Source organism: Cyclopterus lumpus, chromosome 21, assembly GCF_009769545.1.
Source record: "Cyclopterus lumpus isolate fCycLum1 chromosome 21, fCycLum1.pri, whole genome shotgun sequence".
Lineage (NCBI taxonomy): Eukaryota > Metazoa > Chordata > Actinopteri > Perciformes > Cyclopteridae > Cyclopterus > Cyclopterus lumpus.
Genome location: NC_046986.1, coordinates 21671768 through 21696073, shown reverse-complemented (window position 1 = coordinate 21696073; position 24306 = coordinate 21671768). Strand labels below are relative to the sequence as shown.

General features: G+C 45.5%; 1 protein-coding gene across 3 annotated transcripts in view; it reads right to left on the bottom strand.

Moving 5' to 3' along the window:
- Window positions 1-24306, bottom strand: part of nalcn (sodium leak channel, non-selective) — a 61729-nt gene that overhangs the window by 5075 nt on the left and 32348 nt on the right. For all 3 annotated transcript variants that reach the window (XM_034561525.1, XM_034561526.1, XM_034561527.1), the window contains 22 exons: window positions 8677-8813; window positions 7928-8069; window positions 7702-7775; window positions 6168-6269; window positions 6002-6071; window positions 5757-5848; window positions 5508-5630; window positions 5192-5248; window positions 4513-4633; window positions 4309-4440; window positions 3992-4159; window positions 3200-3304; window positions 2761-2867; window positions 2548-2668; window positions 2329-2427; window positions 2111-2204; window positions 1251-1357; window positions 985-1059; window positions 725-844; window positions 575-643; window positions 323-471; window positions 109-202 (listed from right to left, as the gene is read on the bottom strand). In XM_034561525.1, the coding sequence (XP_034417416.1) occupies window positions 109-202; window positions 323-471; window positions 575-643; window positions 725-844; window positions 985-1059; window positions 1251-1357; window positions 2111-2204; window positions 2329-2427; window positions 2548-2668; window positions 2761-2867; window positions 3200-3304; window positions 3992-4159; window positions 4309-4440; window positions 4513-4633; window positions 5192-5248; window positions 5508-5630; window positions 5757-5848; window positions 6002-6071; window positions 6168-6269; window positions 7702-7775; window positions 7928-8069; window positions 8677-8813 (2358 nt within the window). The remainder of the gene's footprint in view (window positions 1-108; window positions 203-322; window positions 472-574; window positions 644-724; window positions 845-984; window positions 1060-1250; window positions 1358-2110; window positions 2205-2328; window positions 2428-2547; window positions 2669-2760; window positions 2868-3199; window positions 3305-3991; window positions 4160-4308; window positions 4441-4512; window positions 4634-5191; window positions 5249-5507; window positions 5631-5756; window positions 5849-6001; window positions 6072-6167; window positions 6270-7701; window positions 7776-7927; window positions 8070-8676; window positions 8814-24306) is intronic.

The window sequence follows — 24306 nt, the reverse complement described above, 5'->3', positions numbered from 1 at the left end:
TTAAAATGTAGGTGACACAAAATACAATGTTTACAATACACTCTATTGTTCCGAGTTGGGTATAGATGGCGCGTTTCTTCTGTCTGCCGGACCTGCGGCCGCTCTTACCATACAGTCGTGCATGATTTTATTCCAGTCCTCTCCTGTGACAATACGGAAGAGGACGGTGATGGCCTTGCCCGCTGTGGAGAAGTTGGCATGCCTGTGACGAGGGGGGGACGGAGAGCTGAGTGAAGAAGGCTTCTACCGTGTCGACTGCACACAGAGTGCAGCGCTCATCAACAGGGGGGCAGAAAAAGAAAAAGAAAGGCAGCGTCCTCACCGGTTGATGTTCTCTCCGTACTTCACCGTTCCAAAGAGGACAACGCCGGCGAATGCGTAGCAGAGGAGGAGGAGGAACATGCCCACGATGATGAAGAAGCTCTTGTACATGCTGACTACCACGGTCAGCAGCAGCATCTTCAGAGTCACCTGAGTGCATCACACACGCACATGTTCGCAAGCACGTTGTTTTTTCGGGCCGGCGAAAGACGCCGAATTGAGCAGATTCTCACGTGCAAAAAGAAATACTCACATGCTTCCCACATATTGTGAAGAATCTGAAGACAATCACACATGTGCCCATCATGTAGGTATATGCATTCTAGAAAGGAGGGGGGTTTAGTGATTAGTTATATACAGTATTTCTAAAATGCTCCCTTTGTGTGACAGGAATTTGACGAACCAGTAAGGCGAAGTGCAGGACGATCCAGATGACACCCAACACCGTGACCAGGAGGTCGTAGCGATTCCGTCTGCTCTGCCAGTAGCCCGCAGGAGACATGGCTATGAGCTTCATGGTCACCTGGAAATACATCAACAAGTAACATCAGACACACACACACACACACACACACACACACACACACACACACACACACACACGTCTATGCCCAGTGCAGGCGACCAAACCATTACAGTGACGGACGAGGGTCACAGGCTCACCTCCAGTACAAATATAAAGGTGAAGACTACGGACAAGGTGGCGAGGGGAAATGTCACCTGATCGTCCACGTCCCACTGGAGAAGAGAGCAGATTCACACGCACGTCTGAGTCAGTTCACGTCATGTTAATGTGGCGCATTGGAACATCAGAATTGTTCTTGCCATGCTAAATAAATACAAGCTCACAGGCAATTAAATGAAACCCAACAACAAATACATTAGAAACATATGTAAATGACACGATGTACTGCAACATGGGGCTTTACCTTGACTGATAGCAGCACCGACTGTGCCAGCACCAGCACAGCAATGCCCCGTTTGAAGAAGGGATGTTGAGTGATGTCATACATCTTGGCCCGGAAGCCCCCGTTTTCTGTGGGGCAGATAGAAGACCACACTTCTAACACAACATGCCTCTGTGGAAATACATTTCCTTCCACGTGTTCATACAGTCCAGGGGTGGAAATCCCTGAGTCAGTGATTCAAATCATAATGTCTGAACTGGCTACAGCAAAAAAAAAAAAAAGCAACCGATGAGGGTTGAATCCGTGGTAGTGTCCCTCCCTGTCCAGCAGATGGCACTCATGGACTGCTGTTAAGTCCGCTTGATAAGGGGTGGGGGTCTCTAAAATCATAAGAAAAGTGTTTGTATCTTGCAACAGTCACTAAAATGCCTTTTGAAAGCTCACTAGTGCCCAATATTTATTATTACATTTTTTTTTTTCACGTTTGTTTGTGGACCTAATTGGATCACCTTTGGCACAAATTGGATCCAGTGACGAGAACCTGGATTAAAGCAGGACGACGTCGTCTCTCCTCTCTTCTCGACTACCAGGAAGGCAAACGAGAAGAAGCCGAGCCGCGATCTGCATGTCGGGGATCGATCGCCTGCTGTGAACCTCTTGACGAGGTTATACACCTTCGTGATGTGTGTGAAGTGTTGCACAGCCTAGTTGGCTTTGTTGTATCCATGAAATCTTGTATATTGAGTATCAGACGGGTAGCTGTCCTCCTATTCAGCTTCTTCATTACTACTGTTAATGACGCTAAACTAAATTGCGGACGGACACACACACACACACAAAAAAACACACACACCACACACACACAGCATTTGGCTTAGCACCTGGGCGGGGGGGCAGGTGCAGAGGTTGGGCTATTTTCAGTCGACTCTTCAGGTCCTCCCATCTCCTCTGGTCCACCGTGAGGAGGGCGGTGCCCTGGCGGAGGGAGACACACACATGTTAAAATCCCAGAGGCGGTGTTTTGCATCATTCACATGGTTAAAAACAAAAAGAAGAAGAAAAAGCATGATGCTGCATCTCTGCGCGTGGCTCTCTTCACCTTGTTCTCATTGAAGTTTGCGATGACGACGCCCACAAACAGAGTGAGTCCAATCATGCATCCCAGAAACACGAAGACGTGGATGTAGATGCCGTGGATCTGCAGGCAAAGAGGAATTTAAACTGTCACGTGGTTCTTATGACGTAGACGCCAGTGGTGAAAGGAAAGACTTGGGAGGGAGAAGTGAGTGGAGAGGTGAGGTAAGTTGAGGTTCGGTACCGGTCCGACGCGGTGAATGATGACATCTCGGACCTCCACCCAGCCTTTCAGGGACAGCACTTCAAACAGAGCCAGCATGGCATTTCCCACATTGTCAAAGTTGAAATTGCGAGGGTTTGCCCTAAGGGAGGAGGGAATTTATACATCACTCACAGGAAAGAAAAAAAAAACAATCCCAAACTAATAAATACAAAATAAGAAAACCCAAGATACCAGACTCTCGGAACCCAGAAACCAGGTTTCTTCTCTCCGGGCCTCAGCTTCAAGTTGAGGTTCTTGGATACGCTGACGTTTATTCGGAATATACCGTGGCAGTCGTCCTGTAACCAACAACACAGTTAACCACAGAAAGAAGCAACACAGAGCGGCGGTGAGTGACGTGGTTCAGCATGTGTGTTGCGTGAACTAACAACTCGAACAGACCGGGAAAAGTTGGACTTGTTTTTGCACAATGCACTAAGAAACCCGTATCTTAAAGAATTAAAAGAATTATCTTTTTAATGCACACCACTCATAAAATATGGATCCATTGCTAAAATTACAATATGTCTGCATTGAGCACGAGCTGGCATTTGTTCAGCTGGCGGTTCCCTGCGGTGAGTGTGGAATGGGGGGGGGGGGTTTAGTGAGGAGATTAGGTTTCTTGCTGTACCCGTTTGAGAATATGGGGGTCGTTGCACTTGGCGAGCTTTCCGGCAAACAGCTGAACCCCGAAGCTCGCGAACACCAGCATTAGTGTGAGCAGCAGAATGGAAACCTGCAGGGGAATCAATCGAGAGTTTAGGGTGGACAGGTCCACGTAATCCACGGGTGTGAGATTAGAGAGCAAGACGAGGATGTCAGAGAGCTCCCGGATGTGGAGAAACTCAGCTGGGAAAATACACGTCGGACCCAGGCAGAATGGGCAATATTGCAAGCTTCTGATAATGTAATCAGAACCCTTGGAAGGTGAAGCAAACGCCTGAATGCCAAAAGGTGAATAAGATGCATTAATGTACAAATCCTGGTGGTATAAATCCTAAATACTTCATCATAAATCATAGTTCTTCACACATTTAAAAGCCTTTTTCGAGACCATCTTTACAGTTTCACAGAGTTGCATTCAAGCCTCATCATTGCAAGTTTTAGGTGAATTAGGTTCAACGTTACACTGCACTGAGGTGTCAATAAGTGACTACGTGCCAGATGCCAGAGCTTTCTCCGAGATTAAGTTTTCGGAAGTGAGCTGAAGAGCGAGAAGACCGCGTCATGTTCATGCACATTTACGTGCATATGCCCAGAGTGCACATCAAGGGGGAATAACATGAATTGCATGTTATGATGAATATGTGTCAAAACCCCCCCAAAAACAATAAAACGTAGATGCTGAAAAGCAAGTCAATCGCGAAAAATAGATTTGCATTACTCCGCCACGCGCGAGTGGAAATCGTGGCTAAGAACGAACCAGGAAGATCTCCTTGAACCCTTTGAGAACCTCCCGCACCACCTTCCTCATCTGGGGTACCAGCTTGAAGATCCTGAGCGGACGCAGGCAGCGCAGCATCATCAGCAGCTGAGCCCCAGACTCAGGAGGGACGTCAGGAGGCAGCCAGCACAGGAAGATCAGACTCACCTGCGGAGAGGAGAGACCAAGAGCGTCGTTTGATTTAGCAACCATGTGCATATGTCCTCGACTAAATGTGTCTATGGCCGACTCACAGTTTGCACACCAACACTCATTTTAACGTGAAATGAACTAAGGCAGGGTTGAGGGTTACTCACGAGATAGATGAAGATGTCCATGACTCCTCCAAAGTCTCGGATGACGGCGGTGGGGGTGAAGAACAGGCCGTCGGCCATGATCTTCAGGTTGAGCTCGATGCTCATGAAGATCACGAACACGTACTCCCCGATCTGAAACAAGAGGAGCGAGTGTCACGGCAAATGGAGCGTCCGCTCGCTCGCTATCGCAACCGTTTTCCGTACCTGCAGTGTGGGGGCATGCATGACCCTGGTGAAGGGCGATTCAAACATCATGGAGATGCACGAGCAGATGGTCACCACGATCATAACCCAGTCCAGATAGGTGACGAGGCCCAGAAGATCGCTGTGTGGGAACGTGTACGTTAGCATAGCGTTGGTTTTTTTTAGGGTTTACACAGAGAAATAGCTTATTAGTCGTAAGTGGGTCAGGAGAGATATTTGGTTTGCGAACCAGCAAATACTCAGGGATAATTTAAGGGAAAGAGAGGGGGGGAAGACGAGGGGAGGAGCGGGATATGTGAGGAGAAGTATCAGAGAGTGAGAGTGAATAACTGTGTGTGTGTGTGTGTGTGTGTGTGTGTGTGTGAGAGAGAGCAATCTGATCTGCACGAGGATGTCAGTAAAAAAATTAAATAAAATAAAAGATCCCCCTGGCACTAACAGTATCTGATACAAACGACTAGCTTTTATTTTAATAATCAGACCGTGCGGTCTGCATAAATTCCAATCAGGTTGCATAATGGGCCCTCAGTTCACAATTTCCATTCCTTGACGCTAGTTTTTTTTCTTTTGGGTTGCAAGCACAGCGGGCAGGTAATAAGGATGAATAAGTATTCCACTGCTGTAGAGCGGGCAGATCAATAGCGAGAGAGTGAAGGGATCAATAATTCATCACACTTACTACAGCTGGTGGTATTTGGTGTTCTTCACCGCTCCTGTTATGGGATCAGTTTTGGATCTAGATATGAATACATACAAACAAAGTGAATTGTTGACATGTTGATTAAAAACCTCAGACATGGATATTCACCCTATGCTGCAGATTAAAGTATACAAAATTGGCACAATGTCGGTATTAAGTAATCAAAGACAGGAGGGTAAACCCCCACGTTGTTTGTGTTTTTACTGAGCATCCGACATGACGCCGTTCTGAGCCGCGGGAAGCTGCCCAGCTGGGAACCCCCTCAGACCACATGCAGACATACGACCGATCTTACGCGTTGAAGCGAGCCCGAACAATCATCCTGCAGAAGTTCCTGAAGCGGTGCTCCCGTCCCACGATGAAGAGAGGCTTGTCAAAGTACGGATGGTTTTCCCTCAATTCCTCCTCCTGGACCTTTCTGCGAGCGCCGAGAAAGCGACAAACACCATTCACTACGCAGGAGAGCCGGGAAACGGCAAGCACTGAACAGTCCGATACGTGGCAGGGGTCAATGCTGTGTGTGTGTGTGTGTGTGTGTTAATACCTTTTCATCTCTGCTTGCTCTTTCTTCTCTTGGATCATCTTGATCTCACTGTCCTCCCTCTGCGCGTTGCGGTAGCGTACCGTACTGGAATGCTGGGGGTAGAGGAAGACATGATTAAGACACTTTTTTTATTTCATCTTTTGCATGAACAACAAAAACGCTCCAGCGTGAGGTACGGTGTGTCCGTATTCGTGCGTTTGCGTGCACGTGTGTGTGTGTGTGCGTGTGTGTGTGTGTGCGCTCACATCCTGGGTGAGCGTCTCCAGAGACTTCCCCCGGCTGATCCTCTGACTGGTGGACCCATGTCTCAGGGATCTGCAGGTGCGAAGAGCAGACATGTGACGGAGTACTGCGCAGGCACGCAAGATAGTACTTGTGTGAGTGTGTGTGTGTGTGTGTGTGTGGTCAGACCTGCGCTCCTGCCGGATGTGATGCTGCACACTGAGTATTGAGCGCTCTTTGGCTGGCTGTCCCTCGAAGGATCCGCTTAGCATGCGCTGTCTGGTGCAAGCCCTGCGAAACACACACATGTTTTATTTCTCTCTCCTTCTGATCGATGTAAAGAAGATTAAAATATCTATCTATATATATATACACAACACAGCCCGATCTGGTCCGCCTAAAGAGCGATCTTCGGCCTTCGTCTTTCGTGGCCCATGACAGCGCCGATCCAGACTGTTCAGGTTCCGATCATACCATTAGTTAGCGCGGCGCGGTGTGTGTGTGTGTGGGCATCCCTGTCTGTTCTGGCTAACAGCAGAGTCATGTACCAGAACAGGGCTACTGACAGGCGTGTGTACTTCAATCATTCGTGCAGACTCTGAGCGATGGCTTGTTTCTTGGCAGTGAGTATGCGACAGCGTCTCCGAGTTGCCGGACGGCGCGTGTGTTTTGTCGACTGTGAGCCCTAATTGGGACGATGGCGGGCCAGACGGAACGTGTTATGACTACTGATATGCCGTCTATCTTCCAGACTGACTAAATAAGGGAGGTAGTGGGGCAGATTGGACACGGTGCCGGCGAGCTAATCCACACTTAGTGCCAGCTCGGCCATGCCGAACAGCCAATCATCCATTTACTTCACAGTGACAGTGAATGAGTCTGAAGTGGGTCTGTGTGTGTGTGTGTGTGTGTGTGTGTGTGTGTGTGAGACAATGAGAGAGAGAGGCATTAACGATGCCAGAGTGCTGTTACATCTAATGTGCATGCACGCACAAGGGCTAGACGTATTCCGTGACTGTGGATGGTGCAAACTAAACGCATCTACTGCACCCGGGGTCTTCGAGGATGGTGTCAGAGCAACATCTCATGACCTCCGTGCCTTCTGTCTTCCTACTTGTGTGTATTTAGCCACATTCCAACACAAGCAGCTGGCTCAACAGCTGCGAGTGCTAACAATAGCCACGTTGAGCTTTGTTTTTCGTTCATTACGATGATTTTGGGGGAGTGGCTCTGGAGGGTGGCCTGAAGTGGCTGGCTGTCAGCGACTTGATTTAGCAACCCTCTGGAGCTACTTTTATTGAAAAAGAGTTAGCAACGGCGAGGCTGGCTTTTTTTTCTTGCCGGTTTCTCAAGGTGACCAAACCGTAGCTTTCTTAACAGCAGACCACAAACGGGGGAGCGGTGTAACATTTACAGTCAAAAGACGTCCGCGCGTGTGGGACTGATTTGGTTGAGAAGTGAAAGTCTTTATCGACGCCTGGGTGATGTACAGCTGTTGTTTCAGCAGCGGTGCAGCAGCAATGACTTTTCCTGCTCCCACAAATGGAAGGTGGCGCGGGAGAAGTCATTGAAATGCTGCCACAATAAACATTGAAATGCAGTCACTGAAATCTTGTTTAAAAAAAGGAAAAAAAAAACTAATTCAACAGAATTCTGCTCATTTACAACCTGGAAGCCTTTGGAGCTGCAAAATGCTTCGTGGGGAGGTGCACAAGCGTCTTACCGCAGGATTTTATTGATGGTGTTCTCTTTTTCCAGGAGGTTACGAGCTCGGATGCTAAATATTGACCTGCGGAGCTGGAGAGCACATAGTGAGAGTCCATCAGCTGTATAGCGTACCATCCACAAACAACAACCCTACTTCCCTTTGGCTCCTTATTGGTTTAGCTTATGTACACATAGCCACTAAATCACTCCCATATCCACTGTCTGCGCCCGCGTGCGAGTACCTTTTGGTCGATGTACTTGTTGTCCTCGATGGCGGAGCGTTTGGAGTGGTCACAGGAGGAGGACGATGCGGAGGGCAGACGCCGGAACAAACAACTGGTGTCCTGCTGCTGACGATCAATGAACTGCTTCATGAAACTCTCCCTGGAGTACACAACACACAGCACACACGACGCAGAGACGCGTCATGAACGGGTTCCGTACTGAACAACTCCGTAAGCACTCAAAGAAAGTAATCACATTTGTTGCGTAACGGCCAAACCTCCTTGGTGCAGTTTCTGCTACAGCAGATGGGCTGCAGAGGGGGGCTTCTCGGGGAGGACCCAGCTGTGCACTAATCAGCAGCTAAACGATAAAACTGATTACAGGGTCCACTGTGTTAGACACAGTTCAGCTCTTCTGATAAAAAATGTTTTTTTAAAAAGGAGAAGAAAACTGCATACAGAAAGATACAAAAGGACTTATTAATGGTCTCTATCTCCTTGGGGGTATTGGTTATTGGTTTATGGTTCTTTCCTCACAGTATGTCAGTACTGTTGAAAATGTCTTGAAAATGGTGGTAGCATTAATAATGTCATTTAAATTACCCAGTTTTTCTCCTCTTTGGACCAACAAAATAACTATTACCTGGGCTTGAGCACTCAGTACGTGCCAAAAGGCTTTTAGAACAGCAACTTACTGTAACTACAGCCAACCAGACATTGAGATATATATATATATATAAACTGTTAGTTTGGCTGTTACAGGGTACCTGATCCTGGGCACGGTGAAATCGGACGGGAGCTTGGAGATCTTCACCATCTGAGGTCTGTTGGGGAACTTCTCAAAGATCCTAAGTCGCAGAGGGAGCTTCTCTTTAGTGTCAGCGTTGGCTTCGCTTTGCTTGAGCTAGAGGAGGAGGAGGGGGGGGGGGCAGATGAGAAACCAGTTAAGGCACAGAACAGAGCGAGCGAGGCGAGATACAGTGAGAGGGGGAAAGTCAGCCACTTGATGGGAATAAAGAAGAGATATATCCAAATCCGATACACGGGGGAAGAAGGACACTGTGACTGTGGTTTAGGTGTGGGAGGTTTGTGGATTTTGAGGACTGCAGGAGCTGGTGTTCATGGAGAAAAAGCACAAGACTGAAGCCTGGAATTACAGGAGAAAACTGTGAAATACGGATGGGTTTTTCTTTTCTTTTTCCTTAAACCAATGCAGCTTTCTATTTCTGCCTGATGATGGCAGCAACACACTTACGCACGCACGCACGCACACGCACACACACACACACTTAAGAAGAGGTCCCACTTACTTTTAGAAAAGAATGGAGAAGGCAACAAAAGAAAAAAAAAGAAGATTACTTTGGAGTGGTTAATGGAGAAAAGAAAAGGGAGCGACAGTTGGAATAATGCGTGTGTGCATGATGGGGCCTCCGCACCGTGCAGGAGGCTGGCGCAACAAAAAATAATATAATAGAAAATGAATGAAACCAATTATTCGCATTTAATTACATATTGTGGGGGACGGGGCTGATTGAAATCCCCTCGCAGGTGTTCTGTGTCTGGCTGCCTAGAGATACCCCCTGATGCATTGGAGATTAGGCCATGGAAGTGAACTGCATTCTGGGCCGACGGTGCACGGCAGCTTTTATCATCCAGAGCAGAATGTTTCCTCCGTCAGTCACGTCGTCCGTCACAGCGATGAAAACGTCCCTTTGCGCTGCCTCTGCGTATGGGTATCTCAGTCCACAGCTGGAACGGCCAATCGGGACTCTTTCAATTTCTTTAGGGAGGACAGCCACGGGGAGGAGACGGATAGAATGGAAATCGGTCCTTTTTATGTTGTTTTTTTTCTCCCAGCAGACTGAAATGTGGGAGCTTCTTTTTTCACCCCGAGTGGCACACTGTGAAGACGGGATTATTGTACCAGCATTTGCTTGCCTAGGCTTCCTGTCTACATTGTGTCTCCCAAGATAGACGCAGGATGGAAAGAGGCAGAGAGACACCGAGCGTGAGACTAAAATAAGTTAAAAGAGAGAAAGTAGAGACAGAAGGAAACGCATGGGGGAAAATAAGCATGAGACCAAACTTAAGGGACGACGAATAAATTGTCGATGTATTGTGGCTTGAAGAAATGAACCATACACAACATCTGCTTCAGCGGGAAAGGCTTGAAGATAATAATAGTGAGCTTCTTCAGAGTGAAGCAGTTCTCCGGGGTGAAACTTGCAGAAAGTGCTGCAGTCATCTCGAATAGTACCTGTGCATGTGGTCGCTGAATTCCAAGCAAGCAGAACGCACACACACACACACACACACACACACACACACACACACACAAACAACAATTCACAAACCCGCACACATATACAGTGCAGAATTAATATGGACCGTACTGTTCCCAAAGGTCCTAATCAATTGAGGTCAAGTCAGCTGGATGCAGTGTCCCATTACAGCCAAGCATCCTGTGCGGTGTTGCTCTCTGTGTTCATCTCCACCTCTTATACAGTATGTCACACTGCCCCAGTGACAAAGTCTTGGTTTCAACTCCAGATTCTGCTCATTGCCTTCGTCCCACACTGATCTCCCGTTCTTTGTTTCCTCCCCCCCACCACAAAAGAGGGACAAAGAGAGCTGCGGACGATCAAAAAGAATGAACTCGACTTGTAATCAGAGCTCGTGTGGTGAGCTGTGCACACTTATTCATGTAACTCAATTGTATCCGCTGGTTTATTCATATGCCGCATCATGGGAACCCACCGACAGTGGAAATAAATAAGCGAAGGTTGCACTGAATTTAATTACAATTTAACTTGCCAAAACAAATCGGAACTTACTGTGCCATTTAGTTTCATTTTTTATGTTGTAAGGGGGGGGGAGGGGGTAGCTATTAAGCCCTCTACTTACTTTAGAATTAGAACATTACCATGTATATAGTTTCTTTCACGGTTGCTGTTGTGTACAAGATTTACCTGGTGAGTAGGTGCACGAGCAGGTTGCCATAGGTTTGGTCAGTACTCAGGATCAATAAGGCACACGTGGACATGCAAGAGCGCAGGAACAGAGCACTTACTGCAAATCTCTACTGATTATTGGCTTTGGCTTAGGTGTTGCTGTATCATAGCAGCGGAATTACTTCCTCCTGTAAAAGTACAGACGTGCCGATATAATACATTTCGGAAACTGTATTTTGATTGCACCCTCAACTGAGGCTGATGAAATGAGGCTAAAGGAGATGAGCGAGGAAGAAGTAAGGACAATAAAATCAATAAGATTCAGGCGGCATCTTCTAGTTTTGAAAAGTGAAAGTGCATTCTCTTTACTGGCCATTAGAGGGCGACTCCTATGGTTGGAAAAAGAAGTCAGATTGTGGAGAAGAAAATGACTACTTCTCTCTTGATTTATTCCCTCAGTAAACATTGTACAATGAGTTTATGGTCTCAATCTCGAGTTTCAAGTCTTCTTCAATTTAGCATGATGTTCATTTATTAAATGAATGGTGCATTTAGAGTCAAATAGACCTTTAGGGCTAGATGCTTTAGGGCGGGGCTTACTGTTAATGACAGGTCACTACCACCAATAGAGACATATACTCAACATCATTCTTCCGCAGTCCAAATATGGTCACTTCTGTTCACTGGTTGCAAAAAAATAATAAAAAATGGCGACGGCTAGAGTGCCGAACTCGAGGGTTCAAAACGACAGTCCACAAACCGATGGGTGACGTTGCGACGACTTACATACAGCCTATGATAAGATCACAGGAATAGAAATGAAAGCAGTAGAAGTATACAAACATTTCCAAAAGCTTTCACAAATGCAAAGGTTTTGACATCTGTGCAAAGAATTTGGTACGAGAGTTCCATATTGTGGGAGCTGCAAAAAACCTCGACCTGGGCGTGACGAGCAGTATATTTATTTCAGTCGATACACTGAAAGTGGCTACCAATCAATATTTTTGTAGCAACACATGGATCACAACTCGTGCAAGGTAGCCAATGGCATGTGGTGATGGACACATGGAACTCCAAATGAAGGCTCCAAATGAAGTCTAATGGTGTGCTCTGTATCTGCTATGGGTGTGTGATTAGTCTGCCATATCAACTGTGTGGGAATGGAATTGTGCGGCCAAAATAAACTATTTCCAAGTTTGTGTATGTGTTCGTTCATGTGTGTTCGAGTGTGTGTGTGTGTGTGTGTGTGTGTGTGTGTGTGTGTGTGTGTGTGTGTGTGTGAGAGAAAACGCCCCTGTGTTTCTCTTTATGTCACAGTGAACGGCTGGTGGATCTAAACCACTCTTCGCTTGCCACCAACCAGATTTAGTGTACGGCGGAGTAACAATGGAGCCGAGACTAATGTGTTTCGCCTTGAGACCCATTCAGGTGACCCGCCACCTCTCCCCCCTCTCTTCCCCCCCCCTTCCCCCTTCCATTCGAGTCAATTTCAGGCTCGGCTGAGCTGAGGAGCTTTTCGTGGATTTCCACAGCTTTCCCCAACCGCCACTGAGGGAGGAAGAAAAGCTAATGCTGACCGTTGGCTTTAGAGCCAATTCAGCCATAGTTCATCAAGGTGGGGGGTGGGGCCTCAGACAAGCAGCCGGAGAGTCTTAATACATAGTGGAGTGAAAGCATCTTAAAAAAGGGCTTTAAAAATATGAAACCCCTGCAGAACAACACTGTGTTAAGGTAATAATAATAATAATAATAATAATAATAATAATAATGCATTTAATTTATATAGCGCTTTTCATAATACTCAAAGACACTTCACATAATTAAAACATCCTAAAAGCTAAAAATAAATAAATAAGAATAGCTAAAATACAGGTAAAACAAATAAAACAAATAAATAGGGACTTTCTGAGTCGCTCGGACCTTGATAATAAAACAAAAACAAAAACAAACAATCACACATTAAAAGCAGTTCTGAACAGGTGGGTTTTGATTTGCGATTTGAATGAGGAAAGATCAGTGCAGTCTCAGATGAGTTTGGGGAGAGAGTTCCAGAGGGAGGGGGCAGATATGGAGAAGGCTCTGTCACCCCACGTCCGGTGCTTGGTCCTATGTGGGATGGACAGGTAGATCGGCATCAGAGGAGCGGAGCTGACGGGATGGAGTGTGGTGGTGGAGCAGGTCGGTGAGGTAGGAGGGGGCCTGATTATGGAGGGCTTTGTGAGTGAGGAGAAGGATTTTGTATTGGATCCGTTGTGGGACGGGGAGCCAGTGAAGGCTCTGGAGAACAGGGGTGATGTGATCACGGGAACGGGAGTGGGTGAGCAGGCGAGCAGCAGAGTTCTGGATGTAGTCTGTTTAGGATTTTGGAAGATGTGCCATAAAGAATACTATTGCAATAGTCAATTCTGGAGGTGATGAAGGGGTGGATTAAAGTTTCAGCAGCAGATGAGGAAAGTGATGAGCGGAGACGGGCAATGTTTTTTAGGTGGAAGAAGGAGGTTCTGGTGATTTGTTTGATGTGATGTTCAAATGAGAGGTTGCTGTCAAACATGACTCCGAGGTTGCGGATGTGAGGGGAGGGAGACAGAGTGGAGTTGTCAATGGTGAGGCAGAAGTTGTGACTGGTTTTGGTGAGAGATTTGGGGCCGATGATGATCATATCCCATTTATCACAGTTGAGTTTGAGAAAATTGGTTTGCATCCATGATTTAATGTCAGTGAGGCAGTTGGTCAGAGTGGAGTGAGTAGCAGTGGTAATGGCTTTTGTGGCGATGTAGAGCTGGACATCATCAGCGTAGCAGTGGAAGAGGAGACCGTGATGACGTATGATGTTACCAAGAGGGAGCAGGTAGAGGATGAACAGAAGAGGACCAAGCACCGAACCCTGGGGGACGCCCTGAGTCAGAGGAGCAGTGGAGTAGGTGCAGTTGTTGATGCTGATGAATTGTTGCCTAATACCTTCATATATAATAAGTAACACACAAGACAGCTTGAGGTCTTCCTCTCCAAGGCAGCTCCATGCTGATGGAGTGACGACAACTGCACCTGGCTGAATGGTAAACCTGTGTGGAGGTTGGACCCGTATCTATTCAACACATGCAGCAAGAAAAACATCCCGATTTTTCAAGCTGCCCTGCAAGTGAGATAAAAAAAAAACAAAGAGACCACCGGATCCAATTGTAGGAGGCAGCAGAAAATAATAACCTCGCAGACCTTTTTTTTTTTTTACTTGAAAAATCCATAATATAGAAGAAAAAAAAAGCTTTCTTTTGCATAACGTGCTAGTTATTGACTGACTGAGGCAGCATTTCTTTGGTGGACTGGCCACAGAGCTGCCACACACACACACACACACACACACACACACACACACACACACACACACACACACACACACACACACACACACACACACACACACACACACACGCACGCACACGCACACGCACACGCACACGCACACACACACACACACACGCACACACGCACGCACGCACACACGCACACCGTGTCTCACGGTCTGGGTTGGGTTCCCTCCGGCCTTGGGCCAGTCAGGCCGTAACACCCAGTGGTGGGAGAGCGAGTTAGCAGGGTCACTCTCTCCTCTCATTAGTCGGGTAATGAGCTGTGGAGCTGCTGTAAAGCCACACGGCCTGTAAACCGCTAACACTCGGGAACAACAGGCATATATACACATGCCATATAATGCGTGGCCTTTGGGTCCAGGTCTTATGGGGACATCCTTAGCTTACACACTCAAATATAAATTCAGACAAACATTTTAGTCCATCCCACATGTGATTACGAGACATTGCTATTTTACAAACATCTTCCATGTACAAAGCATGTGGGGAAACCCCCCCCCCCCCCCCCCAAAAAAAAAACCTATTAAATAGCTACAGATGTCAGCAAAGAGCATTTTGTTCCAGATAGCTGGCTAACTGTTACGTCTTACATGGAAACAGCCATATCAGTCTTTGTGCGTCATCCATATTTACAAAAAAATATAGTCTTACAGCATCATACACACAAAAAAGACTAAAATGGCACAAAGTAATAGTAGTAGTAAGTAAGTTAATTAAGATATTTACTAAAACAATTTTCATCCCCGCCTTGTACAACATTGTTCTACCAAGGCTTCTTCCCTGGCGCACAAAAACTGAGAACACAATTCAGTCCAAACCCTTTTTAAAGATTCCGTAGTACATGTTCGCCCCCCCCCCCTTCCCATTCTTTGTTTACGCCACACTCAACGGTCAAGTTTACTGAAGGCATCGAGCGACAATCGGAGGAAAGTGAACATGTGATCACGGCCATGTAAAAATATAATTTTATACACGGGTGTTTATACTGCGTTTTCGTGCACAGAGCCCGGAGCAAAGACTGGAGGTGACATTCAAAAAGATAAGAGCACATTGTATTGGGATTCTCCTCTTCTGATCTCTGTCCCCTCCGTCTTCTCCTCCACTAAATCCCCAAATAAGTATTCGGCCCAGTCATGCAAATGGGAGGACGGTAGCTGCAACTAACGATTATTTTAACAATCGATTTGTTCAATTAATCGATGAATCGGATAAAAAAAACTAAAAAACATTAATTTCCAACCCTTTATTCAACAGAACTGTGCCAGAAAATGCACAGGTAACAGGTACCGTAAATTCAGGACTATAGAGCGCACCTATCTATAGGCCGCACCTGCTAATTTTTTTAAAGAAAAAAGAAATTGTACATAAATAAGACGCACTTGTCTATAAACCGCAGGAAAAGGGGGCGTGGCTTGTCTCCGTAAAACCTGCCGTCCACCACGGGGGAAATGACCATTAGTTCTCGCACAACGTTACGGGTCTCTTTAATGGTCTTTGCTCTACCGGATTTTTTTCTTTTCTCGGCTCCCAACTCAATTTTTTTGTTTTTTTATATACTCAAACATCTCCGCATCTTATTGGGTGGCGTAATAATCGCGCGACACAACGAATCGATAATGCAATTCGTTGCCAACTATGTTAAAAATCGATTTTAATCGATTTTATCGATTCGTTGTTGCAGCCCTAGAGGACGGGCTTCTCAGTTAACTCGTAAAGAATGAAATCCATGGTGGGAAGCCGTAAAAAAAATAAGATATTCATAGACTCCAAGACGGCACTTGATCAAACTATATGTTCTCCTTGACACAACGTACAGTCGGAGCACTGTGGCACCGAGTGGACGGCGCGCACAAGCACGAAGACGCCGCCCCGCACCGGCACCTATCGATATGTTGCAAAGAACTAAAAACTAAGAAAAGAGATCACATGACTCCTGTATTAGCTGCTCTGCACTGGCTCCCTGTAAAATCAAGAATCACATTTAAAATTCTTCTCCTCACCTACAAAGCCTTGATTGGTGATGCACCATCATATCTTAAGGAGCTTGTAGTACCATATTGCCCCACTAGAGAGCTGCGCTCACTAAATGCGGGGCTACTTGTGGTTCCTAGAGTCCTAAAAAGTAGAATGGGAGCAAAAGCCTTCAGTTATCAAGCTCCTCTTTTATGGAACCAGCTTCCACTTTCAGTCCGGGAGGCAGACACAGTCACCTCATTCAAGAATAGACTTAAGACTTTCCTCTTTAATAGTGCTTAAAGTTAAGGCTGAATCAGGTTTGCCCTGGTCCAGCTCCTTGATATGCTGCTATAGGCTTATAGGCTGCTGGGGGGAGTTTTAGGATACGCTGAGCACCTATCTCCTCTTCTCTCTCTCATTAAGGATGAATTTACATCTCTCCATTGCACCTTACTAACTCTACTTCCTCCCCGGAGTCTCCCTTAGTGCCTTCTCGCCTCAGAGGGTCTGGCTGTGTCTGAAGCTGGTCCTGGGTCCTGACTCCTTGCCCCTGGCCTTCTTCCCAATGGCCCTGCCTCCTTTGTGCCTCCTGCCTCAAGGGCCTGGTCTCATTGGTCTGGCCTCTTTCGCGATGCCTCCTGCCTCCGTGCCCCCCCCTCTCTACCTCCTTCTGTTTCATCGATTGTGGAGTTCTGGATCGTGGTCCATGCCTATTACTCATTATTCATAAATGTCTGTCATATTCATGTAATGTGTTTATGTAACTCTGTTCATCTGTACACATGACATCTATTGCATCTGTCCATCCGGGAGAGAGGGATCCTCCTCTGTTGCTCTCCTGAAGGTTTCTTCACTTTTTTTTTATGTGTACAGATTGTAAAGCCCTCTGAGGCAAATTTGTGATTTTGGGCAATACAAAATAAAATGAATAGAATGAGTTGCGACTTGCAGAGCGGGGGGGAGGGGGGGCCTGTTGAACCTCCCGCCGTGTTGAGGATGCTCATCTGGTAGTGAGCCGTCTGTTAAACTGATAATACATATCTGAGAGAAAGAGAAGCCATCATCATCATCATCATCATCATCCGTCACCCTGTGACTGATGCCCACATGGACCTCTACCAGCGCAAAGAGGCACACAATTAATAAACGCCCGTTTGTCCGCTCCGGCCATAAATCCTTGAGCAACAACGGGTCATAATTCAAAACGGTGTGTGTACGTGGACCTCGCACTAGATGGCGACGTGGTTATGAGGCACAGCGAGTCCGCTTTATCATTTCTGAAGCTTTTAAGTGAATCTCTCACGGGCGGATGATCTGGGGGATCTCATTTTTACACCAACAATCATCATCTTTGAGAGTGTGCAGGGGAAATCCTTTTAACAAAACCGTTGTGGGTCTGGCTCTGGAATAATGAAGGCCAGGGGCTGCTGGGGACATGTGAACCCAATGCAACGGGGCCGACAGCTACATTACTAAGAAGCAATTTCCAGGGAATGAAGGCAGGGCGTCCGTCCTCCTCTCTTATATTCATGTAATGTGTTTATGTAACTCTGTTCATTCTGTACACATGACATCTATTGCTTCTGTCCATCCGGGGAGAGGGATCCTCCTCTGTTGCTCTCCTGAAGGTTTCTTCCCTTTTTTCCCTGTCAAAGGTTATTTTTGGGGAGTTTTTCCTGATCCGATGTGAGGTCAAAGGTCAGGGATGTCGTATGTGTACAGATTGTAAAGCCCTCTGAGGCAAATTTGTAATTTGTGATATTGGGCTATACAAAATAAACTGAATTGAATTGAATTGACAAACAAAATCTCAGATCAGCTGAGATCAGTTCCTCTTTTCTTGCTGCCAAAATAGAGCCCAACTAAGGCTGTATTTTGAGATGCATACATATATTGGTACTGTACTGTAAAATCAGATAATGTAAGCCATAGCGTTGCAACGGACCACAAAAGTAACAGATCGGACCAGCACAAAAGAAAAAAGGGAGTAAATATAACTTTTAGAAATCCCAGATTAATTGCCGATCATTGATGATCCATATTGGCAGATTCGGATCCCTTTGTTGTTTTATTATAGTAGTTGGTCTACATGGCTCCATTTATCCCAAAAATAATTTCAACCGCTGGTGTAAATCAATACAAATTATAAATGGTATCCTTTTAATTTTTTAGAGAGATTTTGCATGTATATGTTCCTAATAAAAACACATAATTCAAATTAAAAAGATGGTATTTTTATGGATTAAAACAAATCATCATTAGTAGTTTTAATGATGTATTCTAATCTTTTTATATCTTATGATAACAGCTCATATTTCATCTCTAATGTCCATTTTATGTTGTTGTGAAAACATCTCCTTCGAACAGCACTACATTTTACGAGATTGCATGTAAACACTTCGTGATGACATTATAATTTACCCTCGCCCAATACTCATTTTCACTGAACAGAGCTTGAAGGCATCATTATGTAACTGAATGGTTGGTCAGCCGTTAGAGGTGCTGCCACCGTACCGTCAATATAAACACGCATTAAGTTGTTCACCAAAATCAGAGATCGGCAACAAGAAAAGCATGAACGTTCTGTTCTGATGCATTTTTCAGGAAAAACTTTATTTCACACTGATGGTTATCGTTAAACTGTGTAATTAATCGTCGGTTATCATGCGTGCCGAACCACGAGGGGGGATCCGTACGGATCAACAGCATCCGTTACACCACTAGCTGGCCAATATATCAGTTATTTACCATTAACACATAACATTTTTGGTAAGAATTCCTTTAATTTAAAAGTTGATTTTTCTCTTTTAATCCATCTTGAAGACCAGTGTGACTGCCCACTGTGTGATGTCATGGAGTACTGACCACACCCTCGAGCACACCTGTACGTCACCGCTGCAGGTGAGACGGTGAACCACTAGGGGTCAGCAGAGTTAGTAGAAGCTGCTGTTAAGGAATCAGGAACAAGATATGTTCTGTGTGGGTTTATTTCTCTCATATTTCACCATTTGTAAAATACAATTACCCCACACACATATCTGGCATTGTTTTGTGTTCCTCATCATTTCAACCCATACCGAAAAATAAGTGCCTCATTTTGGTTACATTAAGGGCATAAAGTCAACAGACATTTATAACCCTCGTTATAAGCTGACACGCACGGGCATCAACTTTTATGCAGAGTTTTATAAAGCAATATACGAATAACTTGAGGCTTTTTTTCCCACTACTTTAACAGCTCATTTTTCCATTTCAAAGCCACAAAATGTGTACGCATATTTAAACCCATTGCTTTGATTACAACTGATTGATTATTTTAATTGCCTTAGTTTCAAGATTTACATAGCTGTAATCAAGCAAATAGGGGAAAATAACAAAATATACAATAAACACAAAAAGCTGCTCCTGTGGAAATGCTATCATATATCAATTTACTCACATTGGCCATATTAACAACTTAGTACGTAGTCCGGATATCGGGTCTGGCCCGTGGACTAAGAGGACATACATCTGAACACTCGCACTGCTACTGCCTCACCTCTCTGTTTGTGAGAGTCAGAAAGAAGACTTTGCAAGAGAGGAAGAGGAAATGTCAAAAGAGCGAGTGAGAGGTCTCAGAGCTCAGCATGCAAAGGATTCAAATGTCAGTTTGTCTGCAAACAGACTGTAGATGAAGAAGGTATAGCTCTACGCTTCTAGCTGCTCTCGCTGTCGGTCTAGCTTTTCTGTTTGCTCCGTTTCAACCATTTCCCAAATGTGTTCGTCGTGACTCATCTTCCTGGCCCGAGGACCTGTTTGATTGCCAGACATTTCCACTTTCGCACAAACAGAAATGCAAAAAAGAGTGTGAGAGTGTGTGTGCGTGTGTGTGTGTGTGTGTGTGTGTGCGCACGCAGAGAAATGCTTGCGCAAAATATATCACCGCTGACAATTCTTAAACACACACAGATACACACATTACCACCACCACCACCACCACCACCATCATCATCATCATCACTGGCCTTAGGGGTAAACACCTTTTTTATTTCTATTTGGTTGATATCTAGCGGCACAGGATAAACAGTTTCCCCTCTTCCTGCACCTCCCCTCGGTCCTGCAGACATTGCTCTGTGGGAAGATAAATGATTTGTTTGATGGTGATGGCCCATCAGTCTCGAGCATCACAATGCCCACTGACCAATGACGCCGCAGATGAATGGATCGGCCAGTAAAAACGTTTTTTATTTTCGATGCAGCTATTGGCCGTCTCTTGTTGTCTTCCTCTGGCACTTTGACATGTTGGATGTGAGACTGTCTGCAATTTTACGGCCAGCTGAGGTTACGTGGCAAGTTAATGCAACAAAATGCCTTTCCTCAACTCTTAATTATCCAACAATTTAGCAACAAAGCTCCAAAAACACATTTTGTAGATTAAAAAAAGAAGTCGAAAATTAAACCAAAAAGGGCTGCATTGTGGTTCGACTGCGACAATTCCAGTTGTAGGCGAGTAAAGAAGCCGCCATTACTGCGATGACGTCTCACTTTTAAATCTCCACGGTAACGCTGTGGGAATGAATTGGCACAATCTTTGCTGAGGAGTCGAAATTCTATTGAAATAAAATCTTGAAAAAAAAAAAAGCTCAGCATATAAATTAAATCAGGAAGACTTTTATCTTTAGACGTAATTCATTCTCAATTCTCTCCTCTCACGCTTTTTCTTTGGGTTAAACCAAGCAGATCTTGCCACAATCGCCATCAGCCAATCACGTCACTGCAAAACCGTCCTTCCCTCGTCCTTCGAGGTTCCATGCACATCCAGGTATCCAGCACCACCAGTGCCTCGACTCCAAAAGGGTGGTTTCCTATTCTTCATCATCCCCCAGAATAAAAAATAAAATAAAATATATAATAACATAAAATGATGTATTTCATTGTATAACAACGCAAGAAACCTTGGACTGCTCATTAGTTCACGTATAATTCTAAGATAGCAGATTTTTCTAATTAGGGCTTTAATTTTTACAAAGCACTTTCGCACTTTCACACGCACACACACAAGCTGCATGTGGTATAGATTATTTCCCCCGATACCTAGTTGCGTTTCAGACGACGTACTTGAATGGAGACCAACTCCCAGCCGTTAGCAAGGCCGACCTTTACCTGCTGGAGGGGGCTGATCGTTGACCTTGAGGTCGCAGAAATAGGAGCGGCACAAGAGAAATCAACCAGTTTCCGCTGCACACTGTTCATGTTTGAGAAGTACATTTCATGAGCACTCTTCCAAGTCTCACATCAGCTATGAGCAGAAAGACACCTGTGGGAGTGTGTGTGTGTGTGTGTGTATGTGTGTGTGGGTGTGTGTGCGTGTACTTCCTCCCTTCACTTCTGCTTTCCTCTGCTGTCTACCCTTCTCCTGTCCCAGACTTCATTTCATTAAAAAAAAATCCAGCAAAGCTAATTCCACGCAATAAATGCATTATCCTAATCAACAGTGATGAGTGGAGCATGCACTGGCGCACACACATCTGTATGTGTGTGTGTCATTAAGGATTCCCTATTTCCTCAGTGCTCCTGGCTCATCAGTATGGTAGAATAAACTCATTAGCTTACTCTTTATTCCCTAATTATTAATGACCACTCTTCATGTATATGTACAGGCAAGTGTGTGTGTGTGTGTGTGTGTGTTGACAAAAACACATAATTCCTGCGTGGATTCAAAACTGTATCACTTGCCAGCGGCTCACATCACACAACATTAAAGCAACCTGGGCGGCGAGCCGACAATCTGCTGATCACAGTGCAACTACCCACAAGCCTTTGTGCGTCTCCTGATGCCTCAAGCTTTGGCTCTTAGATGGGACAACCAAATCAAGACGAATGGTCCGTCGAGGGTGACAGATGCAAGTCATCCCCTGGAAGGAGGTGCTGCAAATCAGCATACAAACGATGACAGATGGTTTGAGCTATATGACTTATTGATTATGTCATTATGTGGTTCCTAGAGTCCTAAAAAGTAGGATGGGAGCCAGAGCCTTCAGTTATCAAGCTCCTCTTTTATGGAACCAGCTTCCACTTTCAGTCCGGGAGGCAGACACAGTCACCTCATTCAAGAATAGACTTAAGACTTTCCTGTTTGATAGTGCTTATAGTTAGGGCTGAATCAGGTTGAGCCCCTTGATATGCTGCTATAGGCTTATAGGCTGCTGGGGGATGTTTTAGGATACACTGAGCACCTATCTCCTCTTCTCTCTCTACTTATGGATGAATTTACATCTCTCCATTGCACCTTATTAACTCTGCTTCCTCCCCGGAGTCTTTGTGACTTCACGTCTCATAGGGTCCATTGGACCTGGAGGTGTCTGATGCCTGGTGAGCCGGCCTCCCGCGTTGGCCCTGCTGATGCCCCGCCCCCCCCCCTCCTCTCTACCTCCTTCTGTTTCATGGATTGGAGTTCCATTCATACATTGTCATATTCATGTAATGTGTTTATGTAACTCTGTTCATTCTGTACACATGACATCTATTGCTTCTGTCCATCCGGGGAGAGGGATCCTCCTCTGTTGCTCTCCTGAAGGTTTCTTCCCTTTTTTCCCTGTCAAAGGTTATTTTTGGGGAGTTTTTCCTGATCCGATGTGAGGTCAAAGGTCAGGGATGTCGTATGTGTACAGATTGTAAAGCCCTCTGAGGCAAATTTGTAATTTGTGATATTGGGCTATACAAAATAAACTGAATTGAATTGAATTGAATTATCAAATCAGCTGCAGACATGTGCACACAAAGTTGTGTTTTTGAGGACATTACATTGACTGGAGACCTAACCCTAATCATAATTGCTCCCAACCTAATCATATCCTTAACCTAAACCTAGACCGTGAACTAAACTTAGACCTAGAACTTAACCAAGATGTACACACACACACACACACACACACACACACACACACACGGAGTGGCAGATGGAAACATAAATCAGCCCCGATGACATCATGATGACGACCATAGAAATGGAATAGGAGTAGAACGAACATTGAACCCTTTGCCGTGGTCATTTGACTATTGCAAAGAAAAAAGGCAATTGTTAGTTACAATGGTGACAGCACACATCCGTGACAGTGGCGTCCCAGCTCGGATGCAGCTCTTGGTAACTAAATTAACCAGGAAACTAACTTGTTCTTCTCCACGTTGGACCCAGCGGCCCACTGTTGAGCACATTTACTGTAACAGGTGTAGCGTGGTGGAATTAGCAAGCTATCCAACGAGTCAGCTGTCTGCTAGTTAGATTGCTAGCTTGCTAATTACGCAATATTGAAATGCTACACTGGTTCCAGAAAATTAGCCGAACACAGTTGTCACTCATCTAGCTCTTCGTACTTGTTACCGCAAAACCTCTCCTCAGAGAGCCCACCACTCGCCGTGAATCGGTTTAGTTCATACGGAAGTTAGCGGCCGCGACGGCAATGGTTCGCATAAAAATGTCCGCCGGCTCTGATTACCGAGGCTACATCGATTTTCATTTGGTGGCCAACAGAGACGATAACGGGCCATCTGAATCGGGACACAGCCGATGTCTGTGTGAAAGGGACAACGTGCATGGCAGACGCTGGTGTCACTCGTCGCGCCGCACGTTTGTTTGGTACGGAAACAACCTGCACGTTCTTTGCAACAGCACGCGTACAAATGTCCGCTACTGTGAGCGTCCTGCTGTGTTAAATTTGAATGGGAGCGTCGGTTCTACTCCTTTTCTATTTCTGTGGTTATGACTCAATGACAGGTCTTTCCCTTTTTATACTCAGACACTGTAGCGTACTTCAGTAGCGTACTCACGGGACTGTTTTAATGACCGGTTATGGGTTAAAGTGAAATTAATTCCCAAGAAGGGCGAGGCGTCTTTTGGCTGACTGAACAACAACGGTACTAGAATTCATGTTGCATTTTCCATCCATGTCCGCCCGAAATGTCATCACTTCATCATCTTATCCTATTTGACATTTGTGTGAAATCATCACAATTAGCATATGAATTCACACAGTGACCTTTGACCACCAAATTCTAATCGGTTCAACCTTTAGTGTGACTGCACATGGAGATGTACAAGGCTACTCCAAAGTGCTAAATGAATAAAGTCTTTCTACGCTGAAGGTAC